Consider the following 22,154-nt stretch of genomic DNA (forward strand, 5'->3'; position numbering starts at 1 on the left):
CTGGCATGGCCTAGTAGAAACAATGGCAAAACTAGAGAAGGAGGGATGAGCACATAGGAAAAACATCTTTCACTACAAATGGGCTTCAAACCAAGACTCCAGAGTATGCCAATGAGTCTAATGCTAGTAAAGGAGCAAACAGTACAAAGAAACCCAACGACTCTGACACCCAGAAGAAAGTATTTATATAGAAAGGTTTGACAAAAACTTTGAAATAAGGATGCTTAGGGGCCAGTGTTGTGGCACAATGGGTTAAGCTGCCACTTGTGACACTGGCATCCCATATTGGAGGGCCAGTTCCAGGCATGGCTGCTCTGCTTCCTCTCCAGCTTCCTGCTAATATGCCTGGGAAGACAGTGGATAATGGCTCAAGTGGATGATGGTCCCTGCCACCTGTGTAGAAGACCCAGAAGGAATTCTGGGCTGGCTTTGGCCTGACCCAGCTGTGGCTGCTGTCGGCATTTGGAGAGTGAACCACTCACTGGATGGAAGATCTTGGTTTCTCTGTTGGCTTTGATATTCAAATATATAAATAAAGAAATCTTTAAAAAATTTATTTATTTATTTGAAAGTCACAGTTATACAGAGAGAGGAGAGGCAGAGAGAGGGGGAGAGAGGTCTTCCATCCAATGGTTCACTCTCCAATTGGCAGCAATGGCCGGAGCTGCGCCGATCCAAAGCCAGGAGCCAGGAGCTTCTTCTGGGTCTCCCATGTGGGTTCAGGGGCCCAAGGAATTGGGTCATCTTCTGCTGCTTTCCCAGGCCATAGCAGGGAACTGGATTGGAAGTGGAGCAGCCAGGTCTCAAACTGGCACCCATATGGGATGCTGGCGCTTCAGGCCAGGGCATTAACCCATGCACCACAGCGCCGGCCCCATAAATAAATAAATTTTTTATTAAAGTAAGTGTATTTAGAAACTCTGAAGGATAGATGCAGAAATGATTTCCATTAAAAATGACAAATGTGCAAATCTAAGCAAAAAAATAGAACTGGATCATTTGATTATTTAAAATTAGAAATATTAGAGTTGAAAAATAGCCATTGAAATAAGCGCTTTGGTAGATAGGGCAGACTAGACAACGGTGGTTTTCAGGAATACAGAGACTACCACCTTCTTTGGACATAGACAAACTGATTTTTAGATTATAAGGGATTGAGACTGGTGCTGTGGTGTCGCAGGTAAAGCCGCCACCTGCAGAGCCGGCATCCCATGTGGGCGCTGGTTCAAGTCCCAGCTGCTCCATCCGATCCAGCTCTCTGCTATGGCCTGGGAAGGCAGTGGAAGATGGCCCAAGTCCTTTGGTCCCTGCACTCATGTGGGAGACCCAGAAGAATCTCCTGGCTCCTGGCTTCGGATCAGTGAAGCTCCAGCCATTGCAACCGATTGGGGAGTAAAACAGTGGATGGAAGACCTCTCTCTCTCTGCCTTTTCTTCTCTCTCTGTGTAACTCTGCCTTTTAAATAAATAAATAAATCTTTAAAAAAATTATAAGCGATCTTTAAAAAGTTCATGGAAAGCTATGCATAAAAAAGCTACACAGAGGCTTCAAAATTTTTCACACCAAAATTTATCTTTTAATTACAATTTCCACCAGCTTTTCAAAGAACCCTCATGTGTACATGATACATGGAGAAAACTTGGAGAGACTGCAAACCATGCAGTATAGGAATTCAGTGGACGTTGAGAGTGTAAGAGAGAAAATCTTGGGGATTGAAGACATACCTGAGATCTCAGATTGAAATTGGTTTTGGATCGAGCAGGATAAATAAATGTAAATACACAGTTAAAAAAATGACAATAAGACTGCAAAACATGGAAAAGGAAGGGGAGAATCTTGAAATATACTAAAGGAGTTGATGGAGCCAATTCTACCCCACGGGTTTTAGTTACAGGTCTAGGACCAGGAGCCCAAGGGTAAAGTGTCTAGAAACTCTTCCTTCCCTGCCGTAAGGTATTTTCCTATGCTCCCTGGCATTGCCAGTCACCAAAGCACTATGCACTTCTAAGGAAAGCTTTCTTTCAATATGTACCTAAAATGTAATTTGTGCCCAAAATTGTAATTCTGCCTGCAAATGAACCCAGTGGGTAGGAGGCTGAGTAGTGTCCTGGCCTTCACAAGCCTCGTGACTTTGGACAGGTCACTTAGTTGATCTGCAGATGAGGGTATGAATCCCTGCTTGATAGACCATCACAGGATTGTTGCGAGGGAGTTTATGTATGTGTGTTCTTTATAGACTGTGCAGTATGATACGATTATAAGAAATTAGTATTACTTTATGAAATAAATGAGATTCCTTAGAGTTTATATGTCAGCTTTGGGTAAAAAAATAATAATGGAACAAAATTACCAAAAATGTTTGCAAAGCTACTTACAAAAACTAAGTACAAATTATTTTCTCATGCTTAGCAAGTATGAAGGGTATAAAATGAGCAGTAGATATGGGATTAATCAGATTATATTTAGTCTTAAAAACTATGTATTGGGGCCGGCGCTGTGGCATAGCAGGTAAAGCCACCGCTTGCAGTACTGGCATCCCATGTAGGCACCAGTTCGAGTCCTGGCTGCTCCACTTCCAATCCAGCTCCCTGCTATGGCCTGGGAAAGTAGTGGAGGGTGACCCAAGTCTTTGGGCCATGCATCCGCGTGGGAGATCTGGAGAAGCTCCTGGCTCCTGGCTTTGGATCAGCCCAGCTCTGGCCATTGTGGTCATTTGGGGAGTGAACCAGGAGATGGAAGACCTCTCTCTCTCTCTCTCTCTGCCTCTCCTTCTCTTTCTGTGTAACTCTGTCAAATAAATAAATAAATCTTTAAAAAAGTTGCATATTATGAATTTTCCTTTAGTCCCACTTTTATTATCCAAATCTTCAGATATGAAACTAGATTTAGTTGTTGTTAACATGTGACCATGCTTACTTTATAAGTCTATATCTGGATTAAAATTGGGAATTTCTAATTTCATCATCTCTCCTATTGTTACTCATTTATAAAGACCTTTCCCTCATCAAATAGGCACTGACTTGACTTCCTCCTCATAATGCAAGGTGCTCTGTCCTTTTCATTACTGCTTATTGGAGACAGAATGTTTGTAGTAGTCCCCTTCAGTGGTGACAGTTGAGATTGGTTTCTGTTTTTGCAGATTATTATCATTCTTATGGACTCATTGAGGTTCTTTTAAACATAAGATGTTTTTCTAAATATCAAAGTAGTGTACAACTGCAAAATATAATTTTAAAATATTATTGTAAATTATTTTTTAATTTGGTGAGACTTAAATGTGAAGATTCAGTCCTAATGGGATAAGGTGAGATGGAGGGGGATAGGATTAATCAGAATAATTTTTAAAGCTATACATTATTAAAGATCCCTAATCACATTTTTTTTAATTTATGAGATGCTCTTTTCTGAAAGTCTCTGAGTACCTTAACCACAGTATAACTGAAAACAAGAATGTCAAAAAGGCACATTTAAATTGTTCTCAAAATCAATCAAAAATAATGAGGTGCTGGGAAAAAGTTGTATCCTTGATAATTACATCTATCAGTATCAGAAAACAAAGGAGAACAATCAGGAAATGACAATCCCACTCCCAAGCAGCACATTTAAAAAGGCTAATGAAAAAAAGTCTCTTTTAAAAATTGTACTAAATTAGCATTTCAAGTAAATTGACAACTTAAGCGTTGATAAAGGCCAATCTGGGCCCAAACAATGGAAGTTCTGTTTCTACTTTTATCTGCTTTTAAAAGAAATGCTCTCTCGACTTTTTCTGTTGTTGTCTTTTATATAAATGGAAGTAATTGTCCTAAGGGAGGTGACAGTCCGCCTGAGTGCTGCAAGTCAGGTCACACCTCGAGTCCCAGGCCTTATTTGGGGCTCCTTTTTATTAAAACACTGACCTGGAGGGAGGTAGCCAGTATAGAAGTTGCTCTAAGCGTTTCCTTACACTGTACCCCTGTTTGCAGCCTGAAATGGGGTTAATGTAACTGTTGTATTAGGACAAGGGATTCAACCTGCTCTTTATAGCACCTGAGCCTAGAGGATGGTTTGGTGGGTGAAAGCAGAAAAGTAGATTTGGGTGTAGAATTGGGATGAGTTACCTGGTCAGTTGAAATAGACTTACCTCTGAGGCCATGAGCTCCCGCAGGCCTGCACTGTTCAGAGGTTAGACGTTCACTTAAAAATGGTGTTCAGCTGCACAGGGGTCTCTCAAATATTTTGTTAAGAATCTATAATTATAATGAGGGATGCTTTAAAGGTCATTGAAAATGTTTTTTTAAATAAAAAGTGAAATGAATTTTCATCATGGCTTTAAAATAAAACCCTATACACCCCGCAGTGTACATGTTGCTGCTTTGTGTGTAGAAAATGTAAAAAAGTATGGTGAGGTAGAGACCAAGCTGGTGTATTTTAAAATCTTGGTCCGTTGTCTTTGATCACATTAAATTCTTATAGGGCTGCAGATTGAGGAGCTTATCCATAAGCACGTGGCTTTATTAATAAAAGTGGAATATAGTATCCCAAGCATTGTTTTTAAGTGTTGAGAGAATTAGTATTTAAGTTATCAATAGCAACTAAAGCATTTTCTTTCTATGATAAAAGAAAACTTACATACATAGAGCTTCAAATGCATCATTCATATTGAAGATAGCAATAAGTGCTGGTATTTATTATTTTGGCTTTTCAAGTGATTTTATTCTTTATTATAAGAACAGAAAAGAAAAAAAAGCCCTAGTAATATTCTGGCAACATATTCATCAGTCATCATTTTTGGAGACAGTTTTCGACATACTGTATGCTTTACTGTGCTAACAAGAGAAAAGACTAGCCATTAAGTTTATGCTTCTTTGTTTTTCAACAAGGTCACATATCAGGAATAATGCTAGAAGTATGCTAATAAACAATATATAATGCAGGTCATCTGGGAGTAAGAAATATTTTCTAACTAGTTCTAAAGGGAAATATTGTTAAAAAAAGGGATAGATGTTATTTACGCAACACATGTTGCTCTATATGTCACCATCAAAAGCATCTTATAAACAGCCTGTGTAGTAAATCTTCCTCGGTGATTGTCAGGGTGTTTGAAGTCCATGTTAGATTTAGATTCAGCACATTCAGTTCACAACATACCTAACATACAAAGATGGTTAGGTTATTTAGACAGCTTCCACTGGAAATGTGCCTGTACTTTTGTGGTTTGCAAGGACTGCTGTCCCCTGTTTCAGAAGGAAATTCTATGTTAAATTACAATAATTGGGAAAAATTCACATTGATGAATTTTATCATTTTAATCTCAAATCTTTATTTTGTTATATTCTAGAGAATTTGAGTTCTTTAAAATTAATTGTAATTTACAAGATGGTATTCCCTATCAATACCATTTAGTAAAATGATTTTATGTGACTACAGGTAAAGTAATAATTCTGTAGGAATGCTTATAACCAAATGTCATTTATGTGATTTTTATGAATGTAATTTCCATACATTTAGGAGATTTTCAAAATAGATTATTTCATAATGGTTTATTTTGTTTTCCAAGGTAGTTTTTAATTGCAAATATTGAGTCTGATACAGGAATTTATATAATTGTGTACACTGAAAACATAACAAATACATTATTTATTGAGTTGATCCACTATGAATCGGGACCAGGTAATAAAGTATGAAATCTGCTTTTATCAGGGAGCCTTGTATATGGGATCAGGAGCTTAGTTCTCCTCCCAGCTCTGTGGCGCTGTGACATGAGGCAAATCTTTTTACTTCTCTGGGCCTCCCTTTCTTCATTTATGCTATCAGAATTTTAACAGAAATGCTGCTATATGTACTATACTGGACTGATGTTCAGGGAGATAAAATTTCTTTATAGGAGAAAGTATATATGTGAATGCTAGTTCATAGCAACTTTTGAAACATCACCTAAATTTTAGACTTCAGCTAAAAATGACCTTCTCTTAATCTTTTGGCTAGATTCCATGAATTTTCATTTGTTAGACAACACAGTTGTTTTAGTCAAATGGGAATTGTGCCTGATCTTCACACACTGGTTTCTGAAACTTGGCTGTGTGGGAAGGATATTTTAATGCTAGCTTCCATTGTTTAGTTTAGGAACCTTTAAAAATATATTATGCCATGTTCCATGCCTCAGTTTCTTCTAAATGTTGGCAACCAAAAGTGTACTGATGGGACCATGCCACAAAGACTTGGTGAGAACTCGTGGAATTTTCCTAAGCAGCTCTCAATTATGGTTAGTGATATATGTAAGACCAGTGTCTTAACAAATTGCTCTATGTGTGTGTGCATGCACGTGTGTGTGTATGTGTGTGTGTGTTTTGTAAACAAACCAGCAATAAAAGTACATTTGTCTAAATAATTCTGTTTATACTTGTTTTCTCAGAAGAAGACCTATCAATGCATCAAGTGTCAGATGGTTTTCTACAATGAATGGGATATTCAGGTTCATGTTGCAAATCACATGATTGGTGAGTGATGCTTTACACCTTACTACAGTTAGATTTTTTTTCTGCTACTCGTGTACATCAGTGTCTATATAATTAAACAGAAGTAAAGATGAATTAATTGTTCAGCCATCAATGGTTTACCTAGGCATGATTGATTTTTTTTTATTTCTATTATTAGGCCTGATAAGGCATTAGCACATTTGATTTTCTGCAAGGGCTACTTTAGACTTCTGCAGAGGATTATATATCTACTGCCAGTCAAAACACAGGTGATTAACAAATTAAACTTCTAATCATTTTTGCATTATTGAAAACTAACAGGAATGGTTAATGAACTGGATGTTAGCTTTCCATAGAGTTTTAGACAGGTTTTAATTTCAGAAGTTATTATGGTAATGGCACTACTGTGTGTTGCTTAAGCATCTCTGTATCGAAATCTAAAGTGGAGAGTTTTTGTGATAGGGAAACATAAATAATTTAAACTGCCATGAAATAGTTTGATATGTATGGTTTCAGCAGCCTGGAAATAATCGTGATCATAAAGATCTTTCAGTAATCGTGTTTTATTCCCCACCAAATCTTCCATAGATCTTTGTAAATGTGGTTTGGGGAAAGATCTCTGAAGTCATTCCAGGCCAGTGTTTTTAGGATTTTACATTTATCACATGGGCTAGAACTAAAAGGATAATTCTTTGACTTACTCGCATTGTCCCATTATCCCTTAATTCCTCAGGGATTACTGCCTATGTTTTTTAATTTGATAAGCACTTAGTAATAACACTAAGAGTTTTACCAGCCAATTAAACTTTATCAAGCAGATCTTTTTCTACCAGTAAAATGACAATTGCTCTTACTTCATACTATTTTTGTTACTCATTTGTGATTTTATACTTTGGGAGCTTTTTTTTTTTTATTTTCTGCTACTTTTGTAATTCCACAAATAATTATGATATAATATTTTAAAAGTCCAATTAGCCTCTGCTCTCCTATCTTACAACTCTGTAAGACAGGGAAGAGAATTCAGTATGTTGGACTAGGAACTTGTTTGCAGGGGGAAATAAGTTGTTTTATACCCTGTTCAGTAGTATTCTAAGAATGTTTAGTAGAAGGGGTGCTCCAACTGTCCTAACTGATCATTAAAACTAAACAAATCTTCCAAAGCTTTTGTCTAAATTAATGAAGATAAATTCAAAAGCATGTTGGCCTATTGATTAATAGTTTTTCAATAAGATGTGCTTTATAGTTTTCAAATGATGGGTCTTTAGGAGGATTATTGCTTATAAAAGACTAAGTGTTTAATTGTGCACAATGGAACCTATACATAACAACTCAAATATTGATTGCTTCATCTCGGTATTTTTCTCTATTTAGGTACTAATATTATTAATGATTTTCTTATACATGAGGTAGTATACTTTTCAATATTATAGAAAACAGTGTTTTGAGTGTTTACAAGATAATGGCAACATGTACAAGTTTCAGATAATGTGTTTGTTTCCTTGCAGTTGCCTTCTGGTTGAGATTAAAGGCTCTTTTATATAAACTTTTAAAACTGCTTCTTTAGGGAGGGGGAGGAGCAGATTGGAAAAAGTGGATTCTATTTTCCAAATGTCCAAAGTTACTATTCCCCAGCTATCTTTTTGAGTAGAGTTTGCTGGTGCCAGTCATTCGTGGTTCTGCCTTGTGGGTCAACACATTTCTTGGAGGTTTGCAGCTTATGGAAAATTTAATGAAGTGTTGTGGGTCATACTTCCGATTAGTTCTACTAAATGTAAACTTACTTTTGTTTCAGAATTTTTGATTTATCCTAGATAATAAATTTATAATTTACCTAGATGAACAAGCTGAATATATTTTCACCATACTGAACACTTTTGTACATATGGAATCTGAACTGGATGCTCTTAAGAGGACTTTCTGATTTTCTGATATTAGTATCACCTTGCCCTTCACGCTCATTGGTTTGCCCTGGTCCCTCATTTCAAACAGCTTTGTACCTTTTCTCTTTGTATGTATCTTACATTCCTTGCATCATTAGTACTTTCCCAAGGCTCTCCCTCCTCTATCGTATGCTGGATTAATATGACATTCACCTCCTCTTGGGATCTGAGCATTTAACAGTTCACCTTCTACCAGAGAAGCAAATTCCATTCCCTTTCACAGAGAGCCTAGTTATTTAATATTCATGCTATTTTTAATAATAAAATATGTAATTCTCTTGCACTTGAGGCCTAAATAAATGAATAGCATCCATTTAATTGTTTTATCTGTTGACCATGCATCCAAGTGCTTTAACTCCCTTTGAGTTGTTACTATCAAGAGAAAGAGGATGCAAAACCGGAGGGTGTCACAGAGGCTAAGATGTCCTTTTTAAAATCCCAGTGTGATACTTAGTCTTTCAAATGAGGCAGGCAGCATTATTTTGTTGGCTAAAATACCTCCATTGAGGGTAGGCATTTTTAGGTTGTGTATCTGTGTGTTTTTTGTCTAATCAAAAAATAATCTCAACTAGACATTTAGCAAGGGAAGGGGGATTAGGGACTATCTGAAAAGCCTCTTATTCTTTTTGTTAAGAGGGTAGATAGTGGTTTTACAGATTTTGTTTTACATTTCAATCAGTCTAGAGGAAGGATTATATCACCTGATGGAAAACAAGATCTGCAGATGACCCAATGAGGTGCAACTGTCAGTTACTTCTTTAACCAAGTCTTGTGCATTCCTTTCTATGTAGCACATATGTTTTAATGCAATTGCAAGCAACCTCCACACTTTTTTTCTGGATGTGCTTGGTTTCAGGCTGTTGGCCAGGGACATTTGTGAAAGGAAAACCATCAGTGTTTCTACCAGGTACATACCAGAGGTGCTCTTCTTAAATGCCGTTGTGTAGCTTGTGTGGACACGTGGTCTGAGTTGCAGGAATAATTACTCAATAAAAACGCACTGGGGATTTGGCTTACGTCTAGTAAGGAAAAAAAGAAGCTTCACTCTCCACCACGTTTTGACAGAGTTTCAGTGAGAAATCAGACCAGTGCCTGTTTAGGGGTTTCTTGTCTTCTTCACATACACACACACAAAGAGCTACAAAACACTTTAACAGCTTTCCTGGGGAAAGATCTCCCACTCTTTTAACGTCTCTACAGATGAGGAGATTTTTCTTGTCTTCCTTTGTTCATTTCACATAGTTTACACTGGTGTTTGACTTGAGAATACAGAAAGGAGCCATTGTGTATTATGTCCTTTAATTTACTATTCACGCTTCTCTTTTATCACCATGGTAAATATTTGTTATTTTCCTCTTTGAGATAGCTGTTGTTGTGATTTTAATTATTATTATTATTTATATTATTATTATTTGGTATGGATTAGCACAAATAAAGAAAAGACTAGAGAATTTAAATGTGTTTAACCCAGCGAAGGCATTGCCTCATATAAAATTACGAGGCTCAACAGCAGTAGAGTAAATTTGTAAGTGCTCCGAATAAAGGGCTGTTAGACATGAGATGATATAAAGAGATGACATTGCCAAGAACTATTTAGGAGAAGCTTAATTTTTTCACTCTGATAATTCTTGACCAATAATTACCAGCCTCTAATTATCTATTTTAGTTAGAAAGAAATTTCGATCACTATGGAGGTTGGCATTGCAGCTAGCAGATAAATCCCCAAAGAGACAAATGTGTTCCAAACAGCCACAAACAACTGTCTCATGAAACATAGTGAGCAAATTGCGAGCGGCTGGTGGTAGACAACCAGCAGTACACTCACCATCGAAGGCCAGTCAGCTTGACAAAGAAATGATCAAAGGGGAGAAATACCATTATCCTTGGAATTGATGACTGTGGCCATGGACTTGGAGGATAAGCAGTCAGGCTCCTGCTATGGCTGTTGCCAGCATTCCTTTTCCACGTTTACTGATGGAGAATATGAAGGGAATGGGTACAAACCATTTACCTAAGAATTATGTTTTAAAGTCCACTTTGAAATGGTAACTGCATTAGCTTTGGTGGGGTTTCTTTTCATGTTTTTCATTTGATCAAAAAGATGAGTGTTGTAAAGGAAAAATTGCATATAAAGTATCAGAATATCCTGTTTTGTGAAAAGATGGGAAAATCCAGAGAGTCATTAATAGATGTGTCCTGGACAGATCCAGGATGATGCAATAGTGTTTTAAAGGATCAGATTTATTCAGAAAAGCAAAACTAGTCTTAACAAAGTGATAGCTAATGGGAAAACACAGATGCAAAGCCATTGACTATATATATTGACTATATACATTGACTATATTTGTATATATATATACAAATAAAAAATTTTATTTGTATCTCGAATAGTCATTGTCTTAGAGGGGAACACAATTTTTTAAAGCTCATGAAAAAATTCAACTCTTCTTCAGTGCGTATGGAAAGATATGTACCCCATGTGTTATGTCACACATGATATATATCACAGATGTCAAGACAAAAAGGATGCATAAATCAGTTGTGAACAATGTGGTGAAATTTTAGTCTTGTGACAAGTGACATTCATACATTCTGCAGTTTGCTTGATGCCCAAGGTCACAAATGGCATTCTTTCTCTTTCATTTCTTTAGTGGATGGTCTACTATGTGACTAATCTTCATTATAGTTTTGTGACATTCACTATCACCTCTGAATCATTTCAGCTTGAGCATTTTTGCTTTGGAATAGACTAAAACCAATATTTTGAGGTCTATAGTGGTTTTAGATTTTATATGTCTTGAAGGGAAATATCCAAAGATCCTGTGTGTCTGCATAGGAAAATAAAGGGCCGTATGGCCCTTTAAACTCTCTTCTTTCATTGGCAGTTTTACAAAGATCAATAGAAATGAATCTACAGTAATGTGTTTCTGTGTGGGCATGTGTATGTGTATGTGTGTGTGTGCGCACACACACATGCACGTATGTGTACATATATATAGCCACGCTGTCCTAAGAAGCTCAAAATTACTGAGATTCTTTGGAGCCTTGATTTGCAGTTACTCTGAATGAGAAGACTATTGAATTATTTTAAAGCATCTTTATTTGATTGCTGAAAAATTTCAGGGAATTAAGAAACAAGCATTTGGTGTTAAATATGATGAAATACTGGCTTATTTCATCAAGAGCTGGATTAAAAAAGATGAAATCTGGGCAGTTTAATGGTAACAGAAAGCTACCCTCATGTGGGCAATGCTGGCTTATTTGAAAAGCCCATAAAGGGTTTCTACATGCACCATACAAAAGGGATACTTTCTCTTTAATAGCCATCTGTACAGGAGAGCTGAGAAGTGGGCCAGGTCATCTCTCCTCAGCTGTCATGATATTAACGTAGGTAATGGAGCAAACTCGGCATTCTGCTGGGTGTTGTTTTTCATAGATGTTCATCGATTTACACTGATAATTCTATTTATTTCTTAGAGTTGGTCCAAGTGAACCGGGCAGAATAACAAACACCAAAGCATCTCAGATGACTTTATCTTTGTTTGTAACGTAACTTTTGTCTAAAAAATGGTGTCACACCTACTGTGCAGATGGCTGCATGATTTGTAAACCAGCCAAAACATTTAAACAAATGTGTGATCTGGGGATAGATTAAATAAAGGATAAAATGGAGCGTGGGCCACAAATTCTAATAATCAGATGATTTTAAGTTGTGTGCAGTGTGGAGCGATGGTCGCAGTGATAGCAGGGAAAGCTTGCCAATGACAGCAAGGTGCCTTATAGATCTCAGGATGGAGCCTGTGGCCTGGTAGGCCTCAGTTTGAGAACCGCACATTTGCTGTACAGCTGGCAGCTCTGTATGGGGACATCAGATAAAACTCATGTAAAATGAAGTGTTATTGCTTAGTATGAAATTGTTCAGAGAGGGAATTTGCAGACAGTAACTGAAAACAGAATTCATGGTACCAATGAAGCAGACTGTAAATATGAAGAGGGTTTAATTATCTGTGCAATTTAACCAAAATTCAAGATGTATTCAGAAAGGACATCCACGGGCATAAATAGAACATAGCTATGCTGTTTAGCGGGTGCAAAGAGGGGCCGCAGGACCCTTAGCAAGTCTCCTTTATGAGCAGCCTTCCAAACAGAAAGACAGTTTAAGGGAACAGAAAAGGGAAAAGATAGTCTAGAAGAAGGACACGCTTGCAAGAACGCCTCTTGGTTCTTTGGATTCTTGAACATTTGCAGACCCGTCTCCCAATGTCAATGGTAAGCTATTAAAAGCCAAATCAAGATGTTTATCCGTGTTGTGTGTTTTCACTTGTGTCTAGCAGCTTTGATTTACGAGAGTACAAAATGCTGGCAGTCAGTGGCGTTTCTAATTTACAAGCCCCAAAGAAAGCCTCTTAGACATTTCTTGTGATGTGAATTTTCTGTGAGGATGAGGATTCTGGCTGAGCCCATGGACGGATCCAAGATTCAGTTTCGCGTTCCTCTTTAGAACACGCTGCCCCTAAAGAGGCCTCACAAGAATGCCAGCTTATCTGCTAGGCTCTGCACAGAGACGCTAGGAGGAAAGGCTGTGCCAGATGGGTAGTGCCATGTGACCGCGGAGACACGATGGTGGGGCTTCTAGCTCTATTTGTCCTCGCCATTGACTTCCGGTAGAATATGCCACGAGTGCATCCGTTTTTTCAACTCTCTGTTTGATATGTTTATTATCCAACACAAGTATCTGTTTCTGAATGAACTTTGCAAAAGCATTTCTGAACGAGAGCTCGAAAAGTCATTGAAAATAAGCAACAGAAATCCCTACCGCCCCCACCTGCCCCCCACCCCCATCGCGGCCAAACACACACATCCAGACGTCCTTGCACGCTTTTTTGCCTGGGCATGCGTGGTTCACGACCTATTTCCACGGGCTCGGTTCACACCCACCCAAGAGGAAGGGTCTCCGATGACCTGCTTCCACAGGTTACTTCCTAGTTGCAGGGCCATTAATAGCAGTAAACAAAGGAGAGGGAGCCAATCTGGAGAGTGGGTGTCGAACTTCAGCTGCTCATATTGTTGCATTTGGTGAGCTGATGGGGTTTCGTAGGTCACCTTTAGAATTATGCCTATGACAGCAGTAGCTACCTGCCAAGATTGCAAGGTATCTCACAGCTCTCAGGATGGCGCCTGTGGCCCGGTAGGCCTCAGTTGGAGGGGTACACATTTGCTGTACAGCTGGCAGCACTGTATGGGGCAGCCGCGTGGGCTGTTAGGGAGCTGGAAAGGAGACAAGCATGAAATTTCTTCTAACCCCAACTCTGTTTTTCTGTACTGTTGGCTGCTTCTCAGTTCCTTGACAAAAAAACCAATCAGGCACCCTTTAATCCGCCTCTGATTACCACTGGTATAAAAAGAGAAGCATAATGAGGAAAAATGCCTCGTTTTGTTGCCTTCAAAAGCCAACAAATTGGAGTTAACTTGACAGGAAGTGGCTTAATAATTAGATTATTTATTTATTCCTGACACATATCCCCCTGTTACTAGTCTCAGGAGACCCTGTAGATGGTACGATTTTCAAGCTGCCATTACTTCGCTGTCTTGTGTGAACAAAGAAGCTACTGTCTATCAGTCAATTAAATGCACGCTTTAAGCAGGGGCTGCGAAGTCCTCAATGGAGGGAGCCCTGGGACCCCGTGGCTGATGATTCCTTTCTCTGTACTGTACATCACACTCTCAACTACAGTCCCCACAGAGATGGAATAAAGTCATGCATTAAAATATCACTTGTTGATTTGTTTGCTAATGAAGAGCCATTGAAATGTTTGTGTATTTCTGTGGCAAAATTGTTGATAAAAGGGCCGACTTGCCAGCGTATCTGAATTCACCTGCACTGAGTGCTTACTTAAGAGTTATTAAAATGAAAGTCAACAAAAAAAAACACAATAAAAAAAACCTGGAGATTAATACTTCTCATACTCTTTTCATCGATGAAGTGGAGAAAGGCAGGAAAAATGGGGGAATGATGTCATGTCAGTTCCTTGCGTGTGTTGACATTAATCCAAACACCTTGTTTTCCCCGGCATCAAAGTGTACGTCTTTTTCAGAGTATTTTGGAGTTACACCTTTTAAATATGAAACGATGTTAGAATCCCTTTGTGAGAATAATGTCCTCAGAAGTTTTTAGTTTATTTTTTTCCTCTTTTCGTTGAGTGGCATTTTTGTAACAATTTCTCTAAGCTGGGGGAGTCTTCCTAGGGAGCTTAGTGGGGATTTTAAAACCAAGCTAATGAAACACCTGTGAGACACAGCCATGTGGAACATACGGAAACACTTCTTCCCTTTGTTCTTCTGCGTGTTTTCTTCTTCCTGCTTTTTTTTTTTCTTTAGCTTTACTCTATTTCTGCATAGTAAGCGTTGTTGACATTGCACCTCAGACAAGGCTGTTGTCCCCGATGGTGTCCATTCACAAGCACTACTTAGTGTTGCTGTGTGTAAAACAGGTTTCGCCGAGCTTCTCTGGGCTCCCCCTAATTGGCTTTATATTTCAAGAGTACATCTGTTGTTAGTTTGGAGGTCTGGCAGGCTCTCCGGGATGGAAGACTTAGATAATGTTATGACAGCTCTCGGATGAAATATTTAGCTGTGGCTCTGCCATTGAAAGGGATAAATTTGGAATTTAAACAGAGGGCACTGAACTTTGAAAAGCATCCCTTCTTCTTTCCACTAGTCTTTGGAAAGAGTGACCAAGGCTTTACCTATATTTTTCACCATCACCAGACAACAGGCTTAAGGAATTAATTCAAGCCCTCATCAGATGGCTGTATTTCTTATTTCTGCCCTGTTATTCCAAGTCATTTTGTTAGAAAAAGCTTAGGTGCTCGGAGGTGTTCTATAATAGAAAATGAATTTGAAACCCTTTCATTAATTGGTGATTAATATATTTCAGGATTAGTTTAAGCAGGGCTGTACCTCCTGCCCAGTCAAGTATGTTCTGGTTAATATCCAATTATCTGCACCTTCGTAGTTATTATGTCTTAATATTTCAGATATGATAACCAGAAACTTGAGAGTAATGCTAATGAGGAGCATAGAGCAAGAATTAACCAATGACATACTCAATGATCCTTGGTGAGGAAGGAATCTCTTTCCCCCCTTCACACGTTCAGCCTCCCCTCAGCACTGACTGGAAAGTCAGATTTTCAACCACAGCAGGCAAGAATCAGAAAACTGATTGTATTTTCTTTTAAATAATATTAACTTGAATCTGCAGAATCCCACCTTACAAAAAAATCCAAAAAAACCAAAAACATTGTTTCAGTTCCTTTAATGGAGGAATAAAAATGTAGGAGACAAGGAACCTGGTTCTGTTTCCCAAACAGGAAACATCAGACCTTGTATCTTTTCCTTTTAACAAAGCCACAAGTTGGTAGGTCTTCAAGGGATGTTTTAATTCATATTAATTTGGAATCCTCTTAATATTTCACGAAGGAAACACTTTTTTTCCTGCTACCTTTTAGTTTCTTCCCCACAATTTATTACCACACTGTGTCTCAATTATGCTGCTGTTGAAGAATTTTTTTTTTTACAGGTGAATTCACTTTTGAAGACTGTCCCTTAGCCTCCATGACAGTGCCTGCTGGGGTGGCGCACGCTGCCTCCCGCCACGTTGCTTCCAGTGGTGCACTTTGTGCATTGCCCCTTTGTATGCTGTATTGTAATGAAGCAACATCAGTAAATTGCAGTGAAGGGCGATGGTTGCACAGGGATGACTACTACACCGTGGGGTCCATTTGCACCAGATTATTCTTTTTATTGTTATTATTACTTCCCATCTTCTTCACTCCCTTGCCGCTGAACTTGCTGTTGGCCACCGGTGCAGCACAGAGGGGATCTTGAGGAACATTGCAGGCATTATTTTTCCCTCTTAGGCGCATATCAATCACCATTCAATTCCAAACCCACATATCCTGGGTGGCCTTGCAGTGCCGCCTCACTTTGTTGACTTCATTTGCAATGTCCCTCATCTCCAACTTCCTAAAAGAACACATTTATTGTGAATAAAAGGGAAATGCTTCTTTTCACACATTCTGTGGAGATGTTATAAATCTATAAAGCAAAGCCATAGTCAAGATGATCCACTATTACCCATTCTGAGTCATCCCTTCTCCCCAGGTGTAATAATTCAAGAGAGGTGTCTAGATGGGATTGCTGCCTAAACAAAAAACTTACCTTGTTAGTATGGTCTTTGCCTTCCTTAATACATAGGTGTAGTCACTATGAATATGGTATACATTCATTTTTCTTTTTACCAAACAGCCTGTTTCCTGCCCCCAAACCCATTTTCGCAGTAACTAACAGAACAGTGTGGATTGAAGTCAGAGACCCTGTGCTCTTATGGAGCAGAATCACAAGTGAGGTTTTAACCTAGAGGTAATTATTATGTGCATTTGGAGTGACTGCAGATCCTTTTGTTGTCATAATTTTAGTACCTGTGTCTATTTGTGTTTTCAGATTGTCAGTGCAGCTGTTGTTCTGTTTTTCTTTCTCTAAGGCCAGGCTACTGTGCAGCATTCAAGCTAAAATCTAGAATTAGAACTGACACACCTTCAATTGAACTATCAAGTCTTTTAAAACTGCTTGGCCATGACGCCAGTCCCATGCTATTCGACCATACACACTTCCGATTGTGGGCCAAAGAGCATTGATTTTTAGCTGTCATTTCTAGTGCACATACTGTAGAACTGAAATTTAAACCTTAATCCACTCAGTGATGCAATTAATTTTTAATGTGCAGTAATACTAATTGAAATAGCCTGAATTTAGTAAGTCAACACAAGACATTCGCAAAAGCCAGAGTCTCCACCGAGAACTAGAAGGACAGGTAATCATTGCTACAGTGTTTACAGAAGAAATGCCCATGGTGCAGACCTCCACTGGAAAGGGAGTTTTAAGTTAGACCATCTTCTGTTTCTTTGAGAATTCCACCATAAAAGGCCAAAATACCCTGGTTAACTTTTTCAAAAAGAAGGCAGAATTTTAGAAATATCTTCATACCATGTATGTGAAAATACCATTAATCCATTTTTTTACAAAAAAAAAAAGGCTGTTATGAATAGATGCAAATGAAGTCACCTGCCATGATGTCCTGGTCCAATGCCGCAGTCTCCGTGGGTAGTCTCATTATACAATAAGGAATTGAGATATTATTTCCAGATCTGATGAGTACTTGTTCTTTATCAGCTGTCTAAATCTCTTGCCTTGTTTTGGTGTATTTGTATTTCACAGAACCAAAAAATATGTCCCCTGCTTTCCTATATTTTAGAGCTATATACTTTTAGCTTTTGCTTATTATTTTAAGACAACCTTTTAAATGTTTTCCGAGGGTTATTTTTTTCCTGGCCATGGTAACGTAAATTTTGCACAGCGAAACCAAATAGACTTTTAGTCATTTCTGTACTGAAAAGGTTCTCGAACCACATTTATGTGCTGGTAAATGAGGACTTTTTAAAATGCATCGGTGCTGCTGGTGAATGGGCTTGCAGAGTGTTCAAAATGAGCACCAGCATTACGTTTAAAAAGAAATAAAAAGGCAAGTGCTGTATATCATGCTCTCATGGCCCTCACATTATAGTATTTAATAAGCCGATAGTGCTGTTAAATATTTAGTAAAGGTTCTCTCATAACCCTACCATCTATTCAAATGGGATTTTAAGACATTTTCGCAGCACATAAGTAAAAATGATGTTCGAGAACTTGAAGCACTTGTAGTGAGGTGTATTTCTTAACTGACACATGGCGTAACATGGTGCAGATGAGTTCGGCAGATTCACACCTCCCGAAGACTGAAATCGGTTCACATTCTTTGGATTCAGAGTTCCAATTGGCGTGCTTTGGTTACTAAATCAAAGTGCAGTTGGGAGTGCCACAGTGACAGTGTGGCCTGTTAAAAGATAAAGGGGACCTTAATTGTAATTACCGTAAACTGTCCTACCATCAGTTGAGCTTTCTAGTAAATATATTTTCCCTCTTTCACTCCATAGGGGGAAGGGAGGAAAGAGAGATGAGGGGAAATCAACTTATTGTCCATGCAGAGCGTATTATCAAATCAAATTGGGCCATAGTATGTTAAATCTTTTCAGCATCTATCATGGGTGTGCTCTGGCAAGTACTGAATATTAGATCCATCGAATACCCACTGATACAATGCATAATGTGTCACCTTTGCTAATTTTTTTCTTACAATACTTGATAGCTGTTATCCAAGTAACAATAATTGTCCTTTTAATCTGGAATGTGAATTGCTTTCCAGGAATCTTAGGCAAAAACAATGCTGATATATATGATGCCGACTTTATTGTCATTATGTTGGTAGGTTAGAACACACATTTAAACCTTCACATGTGTAATAGTATTACTAGTCTGGAAGATGTCAAGATTAAGGCTGGTAGCTTGTTCCGACTTCTGTGTCACGTGTGTTTGGTTCTTTCAGGAGCCTACTTGCTAGACTCTAATTTTCCTCCTGCTTTATATGCAGCCAGTGACCACAGTGTTCGTTCAAACTGCACAGAGACACATCTCATCTGTAAAACATGGCTTGCTGAACTTATTTGCTATTTGTATTCTCATAAGAAGAAACACAAGATTCATTATGATGGGGTGGAAATGCATTTTGTTTTGAGATTATGTATATCACATATATGTCCAAGTAAAGGATTTCATAAGAGAGAATGGATAAGGGAGGTAGCTTTAGGTGTACATGAAGCATAAGGGAAGGGAAGGGAAATGGGCTTCATGTACAGGTGTGTTTAATATGCAGTGCTTGATGTATGTTGACCTCAGGTTACAAGAGTAGAAAATCCCATTTTCCAGCTTGTTTCAAATGTAGTAAAAATGCTGCTTCAGTTGCTTTATGCTACTCACATTGGGAAAGGTGCTTATACTGTGATAATTATCATCAAGGAATATTAATGTGTTCAGCATTTGTAACCCAAAAACTCATTATAGCTTAAGCTGTGCATCATCTGTGAAGAGAGAACTTTGCCAGAATTCGCTCTTCACAGGGGTTGCCTCCTGCTTGCTGCAGAGTGGTCAGAGTACTGCAAGAGGTCACTCAGGCTATTTTTGAAAGCTGAAGTTTTGCAATTTTTGAATCGCTCCCTTCTGTCTAACGAGCTTATCATTCTTCTCAAAATGCCCTCCTTGTAATTTGTATTTGCATTGTAAAATGCAAAGTATAATAATAATAATGTCAAAATAAATAAGAGGAAACTATATCTCACCATGTTGAATCCAAGAAGGTTGGTACATGTATTCCACACCAAGATAATTGAAGTATTTGTGTCTTCTCTTCTGTCATTGAGCAAAGAGATTCATTTACACCAGTTTCCTTAATGCAGGTGCCCTTGGGTTTCAGATAGATTTGCCCCCTCTGGGGCTCCGCTTCACAGCCCTCTGGCTGGAAATTGTGTAAATAAGACCACAGGGTCAGCCTTCCCTTTTCAGCGTCAGGGTCCTTAATTAGTCTGTGACAGTCTTTGAGATGAGCCTGTGCTGTTCTGGGATTGTGACTCCGTGTGTCTAAGACTTCTATCTAATGTATAGATATTTTTGTGTGTCTGTTTAAAATCATCCCCTGAGGGGATACTGACATCATGGAAACTAGAATCTGTGGGTGGGTTTAGAACCCTGTAACTTAATCTGACCAAAAGAGGGGGTTAGGCAGCTCCATTATAAATCATAGGTGGTTAGTTTTATGAGAACGTTGTGCCCTCACCTGTCGTGGGCAGCTTGGAGAAAGGGAGCCGTGTGCCAGTGATATTTGTATGTGATTATATCCTATTATTCCCCCTGCTGATCCACTGCTTGTCATTTCCCAGAAGTAACATTGCCGCATGCTTCACGTGAGGGTTTGGGTAGGCCAGGCAGAGAGCACTAATACTCAGTTCTATCAGGGCTGTCTGGCTTTGCAAGACTGCTGTGTTTCTGAGGTCAAATTGTGAACCTGGCCTCGCTCCTGGGAGGACTAGAAAAATATGTTTCATAACTTCCCATAGACCTAAGCACAGAGTCAGAAGGAAAAACACGAAGCCCACAGGCTCAGTATAGATGAGCTGAAAGGTGGGAATTCATCAAGCAGGGAAGCTGACCGGTTGGAAGGCGTCCTCACCGCGAGGGGTCACTGCCATGGGTGCAGCATCGGTCCTGGCGGAGGGCTTTGGAGGATAAGGGTAATCATTCACATAACCCAGCAGGCACAAACACACAAGTTGATAATCTGGAGCAAACTTGCTGAATTAGGAACTTAGCTACCTCTGAAAAATCACTTACGTGAAGGAATACTGACAATGGCGCGCCATGCAGTGCCGATGCTGCAAGCAAGGGCCACAAAAAGCGATTTGGCGGTTATTGTTTTGCTGGTTTGGAACAGGACACAGCCTTGATTTTCTGCAGTGGAGCTCAGAGAGCCACAAAAGAGCTACGGGTTCTGAACCAGGGAAAAGTTCTCAATAGTCTGGGGCCGGAGTGCCTATGGCGAAGTGGAGCGAGACAGTGGTGGCACGTTGTCGGGGAGGATGTAAATCAATTCATCTTTAGAAATCTTGAGTGATTCCTAACTTCACTCCCTCACCCACAGCAGCACTATGAACAGACAGCTCCTCAGTCCTTTAGATGTTCTCTGCAGTTGTGTTAGATGCATGTGATAGGTTTCCCTCGAGGCATTGGAGATGAGTGTGGGCTTTGGTTTTTGTTTGGTTTTGTTGGTAAGAGATCAACATGTGCAGGTTAGGAGCAGCAAGTTGCATTTTCATGTGTAAGTTCGCTGTTTGCACTTCACATGGTCAGATCCAAACCTGAAGATTTGCCTTTGACATTATTTCTGGGTCTCCCATGTCCTGGCGAGGCTAACGCATTATCAGGGCGACAGGCACCATCCTGGCCCAGTGAATGTGACATTGAAAACCTGGAAGCCATACACACTGCTTTGTAGGTCCAGGCTGTTTGGGGTTCATGTAATTTCTTTCATAACTGAGACAATTTATCTTAGAAATAAATAAATTGAATGAAATTGTATGCAGATATCTGTGTCTTTCAAGAAAGAGTTATAACCTTTCAGGCATCATGGGTTTTGGTTTACTTAGGGACAAAAAAAGACACAGCTTTGATTTCTAAATGAAAAGATAATTTTTACTTTCTCTAAAAATTTGTTTTATATCGTGTATGAGGGATCTTCAAAAAATGCATGGGAAGTACATACTGTGAAAAAACTATGTACAAATTTCAAAATTTTGTGCACCAAAATAAACTTTGTCTTCATTTTTCCTTCTAACTTCTTGAATGATCATCTTACATCTCAAATTAGCACTTTATAGAGTATAACTTAAAAGTACATTCAGAGGTCTTAAGTTATATAGCTGAGTTCAGAATTCTAATTCTCAGTACCTGTGATTTCCTTTTTTTTTTTTTTTTTTTGGTACTCTTCCTTTAAAAGAAACTGCTGCGGTTTTCTTTGTATGTGTAAATGTGTGCACTTACACTTGTGTACTTGCATGTGTGTGTACGTGCATGTACCTGCTGCCTGCTGCTTCGGCCACACACTGGCTAGTGCAGCCCACCATGTCTCTGTTTAACCAGTTTCCTACAGCTCACTGAGACAGGACAAAAGTGAAATGAAAACCATGGAGCATGCCGGCGCCGCGGCTCACTAGGCTAATCCTGCGCCGGCACCCTAGGTTCTAGTCCCAGTTGGGTGCCGGTTCTGTCGTGGTTG

At 39.0% G+C, this 22,154-nt stretch overlaps 1 protein-coding gene across 7 annotated transcripts in view; it reads left to right on the plus strand.

Annotated features, from left to right (window-relative positions):
• Positions 1-22,154, plus strand: part of ZNF521 (zinc finger protein 521) — a 297,436-nt gene that overhangs the window by 151,646 nt on the left and 123,636 nt on the right. For 4 of the 7 annotated variants that reach the window (XM_008261154.4, XM_017344090.3, XM_051851322.2 and 1 more), the window contains one exon: positions 6,392-6,476. In XM_008261154.4, coding sequence (XP_008259376.2) covers positions 6,392-6,476 — 85 coding nt within the window. The remainder of the gene's footprint in view (positions 1-6,391; positions 6,477-22,154) is intronic. The other 3 variants (XM_017344089.3, XM_070050372.1, XM_070050374.1) reach the window with 1 other exon arrangement.

Source organism: Oryctolagus cuniculus, chromosome 10, assembly GCF_964237555.1.
Source record: "Oryctolagus cuniculus chromosome 10, mOryCun1.1, whole genome shotgun sequence".
Lineage (NCBI taxonomy): Eukaryota > Metazoa > Chordata > Mammalia > Lagomorpha > Leporidae > Oryctolagus > Oryctolagus cuniculus.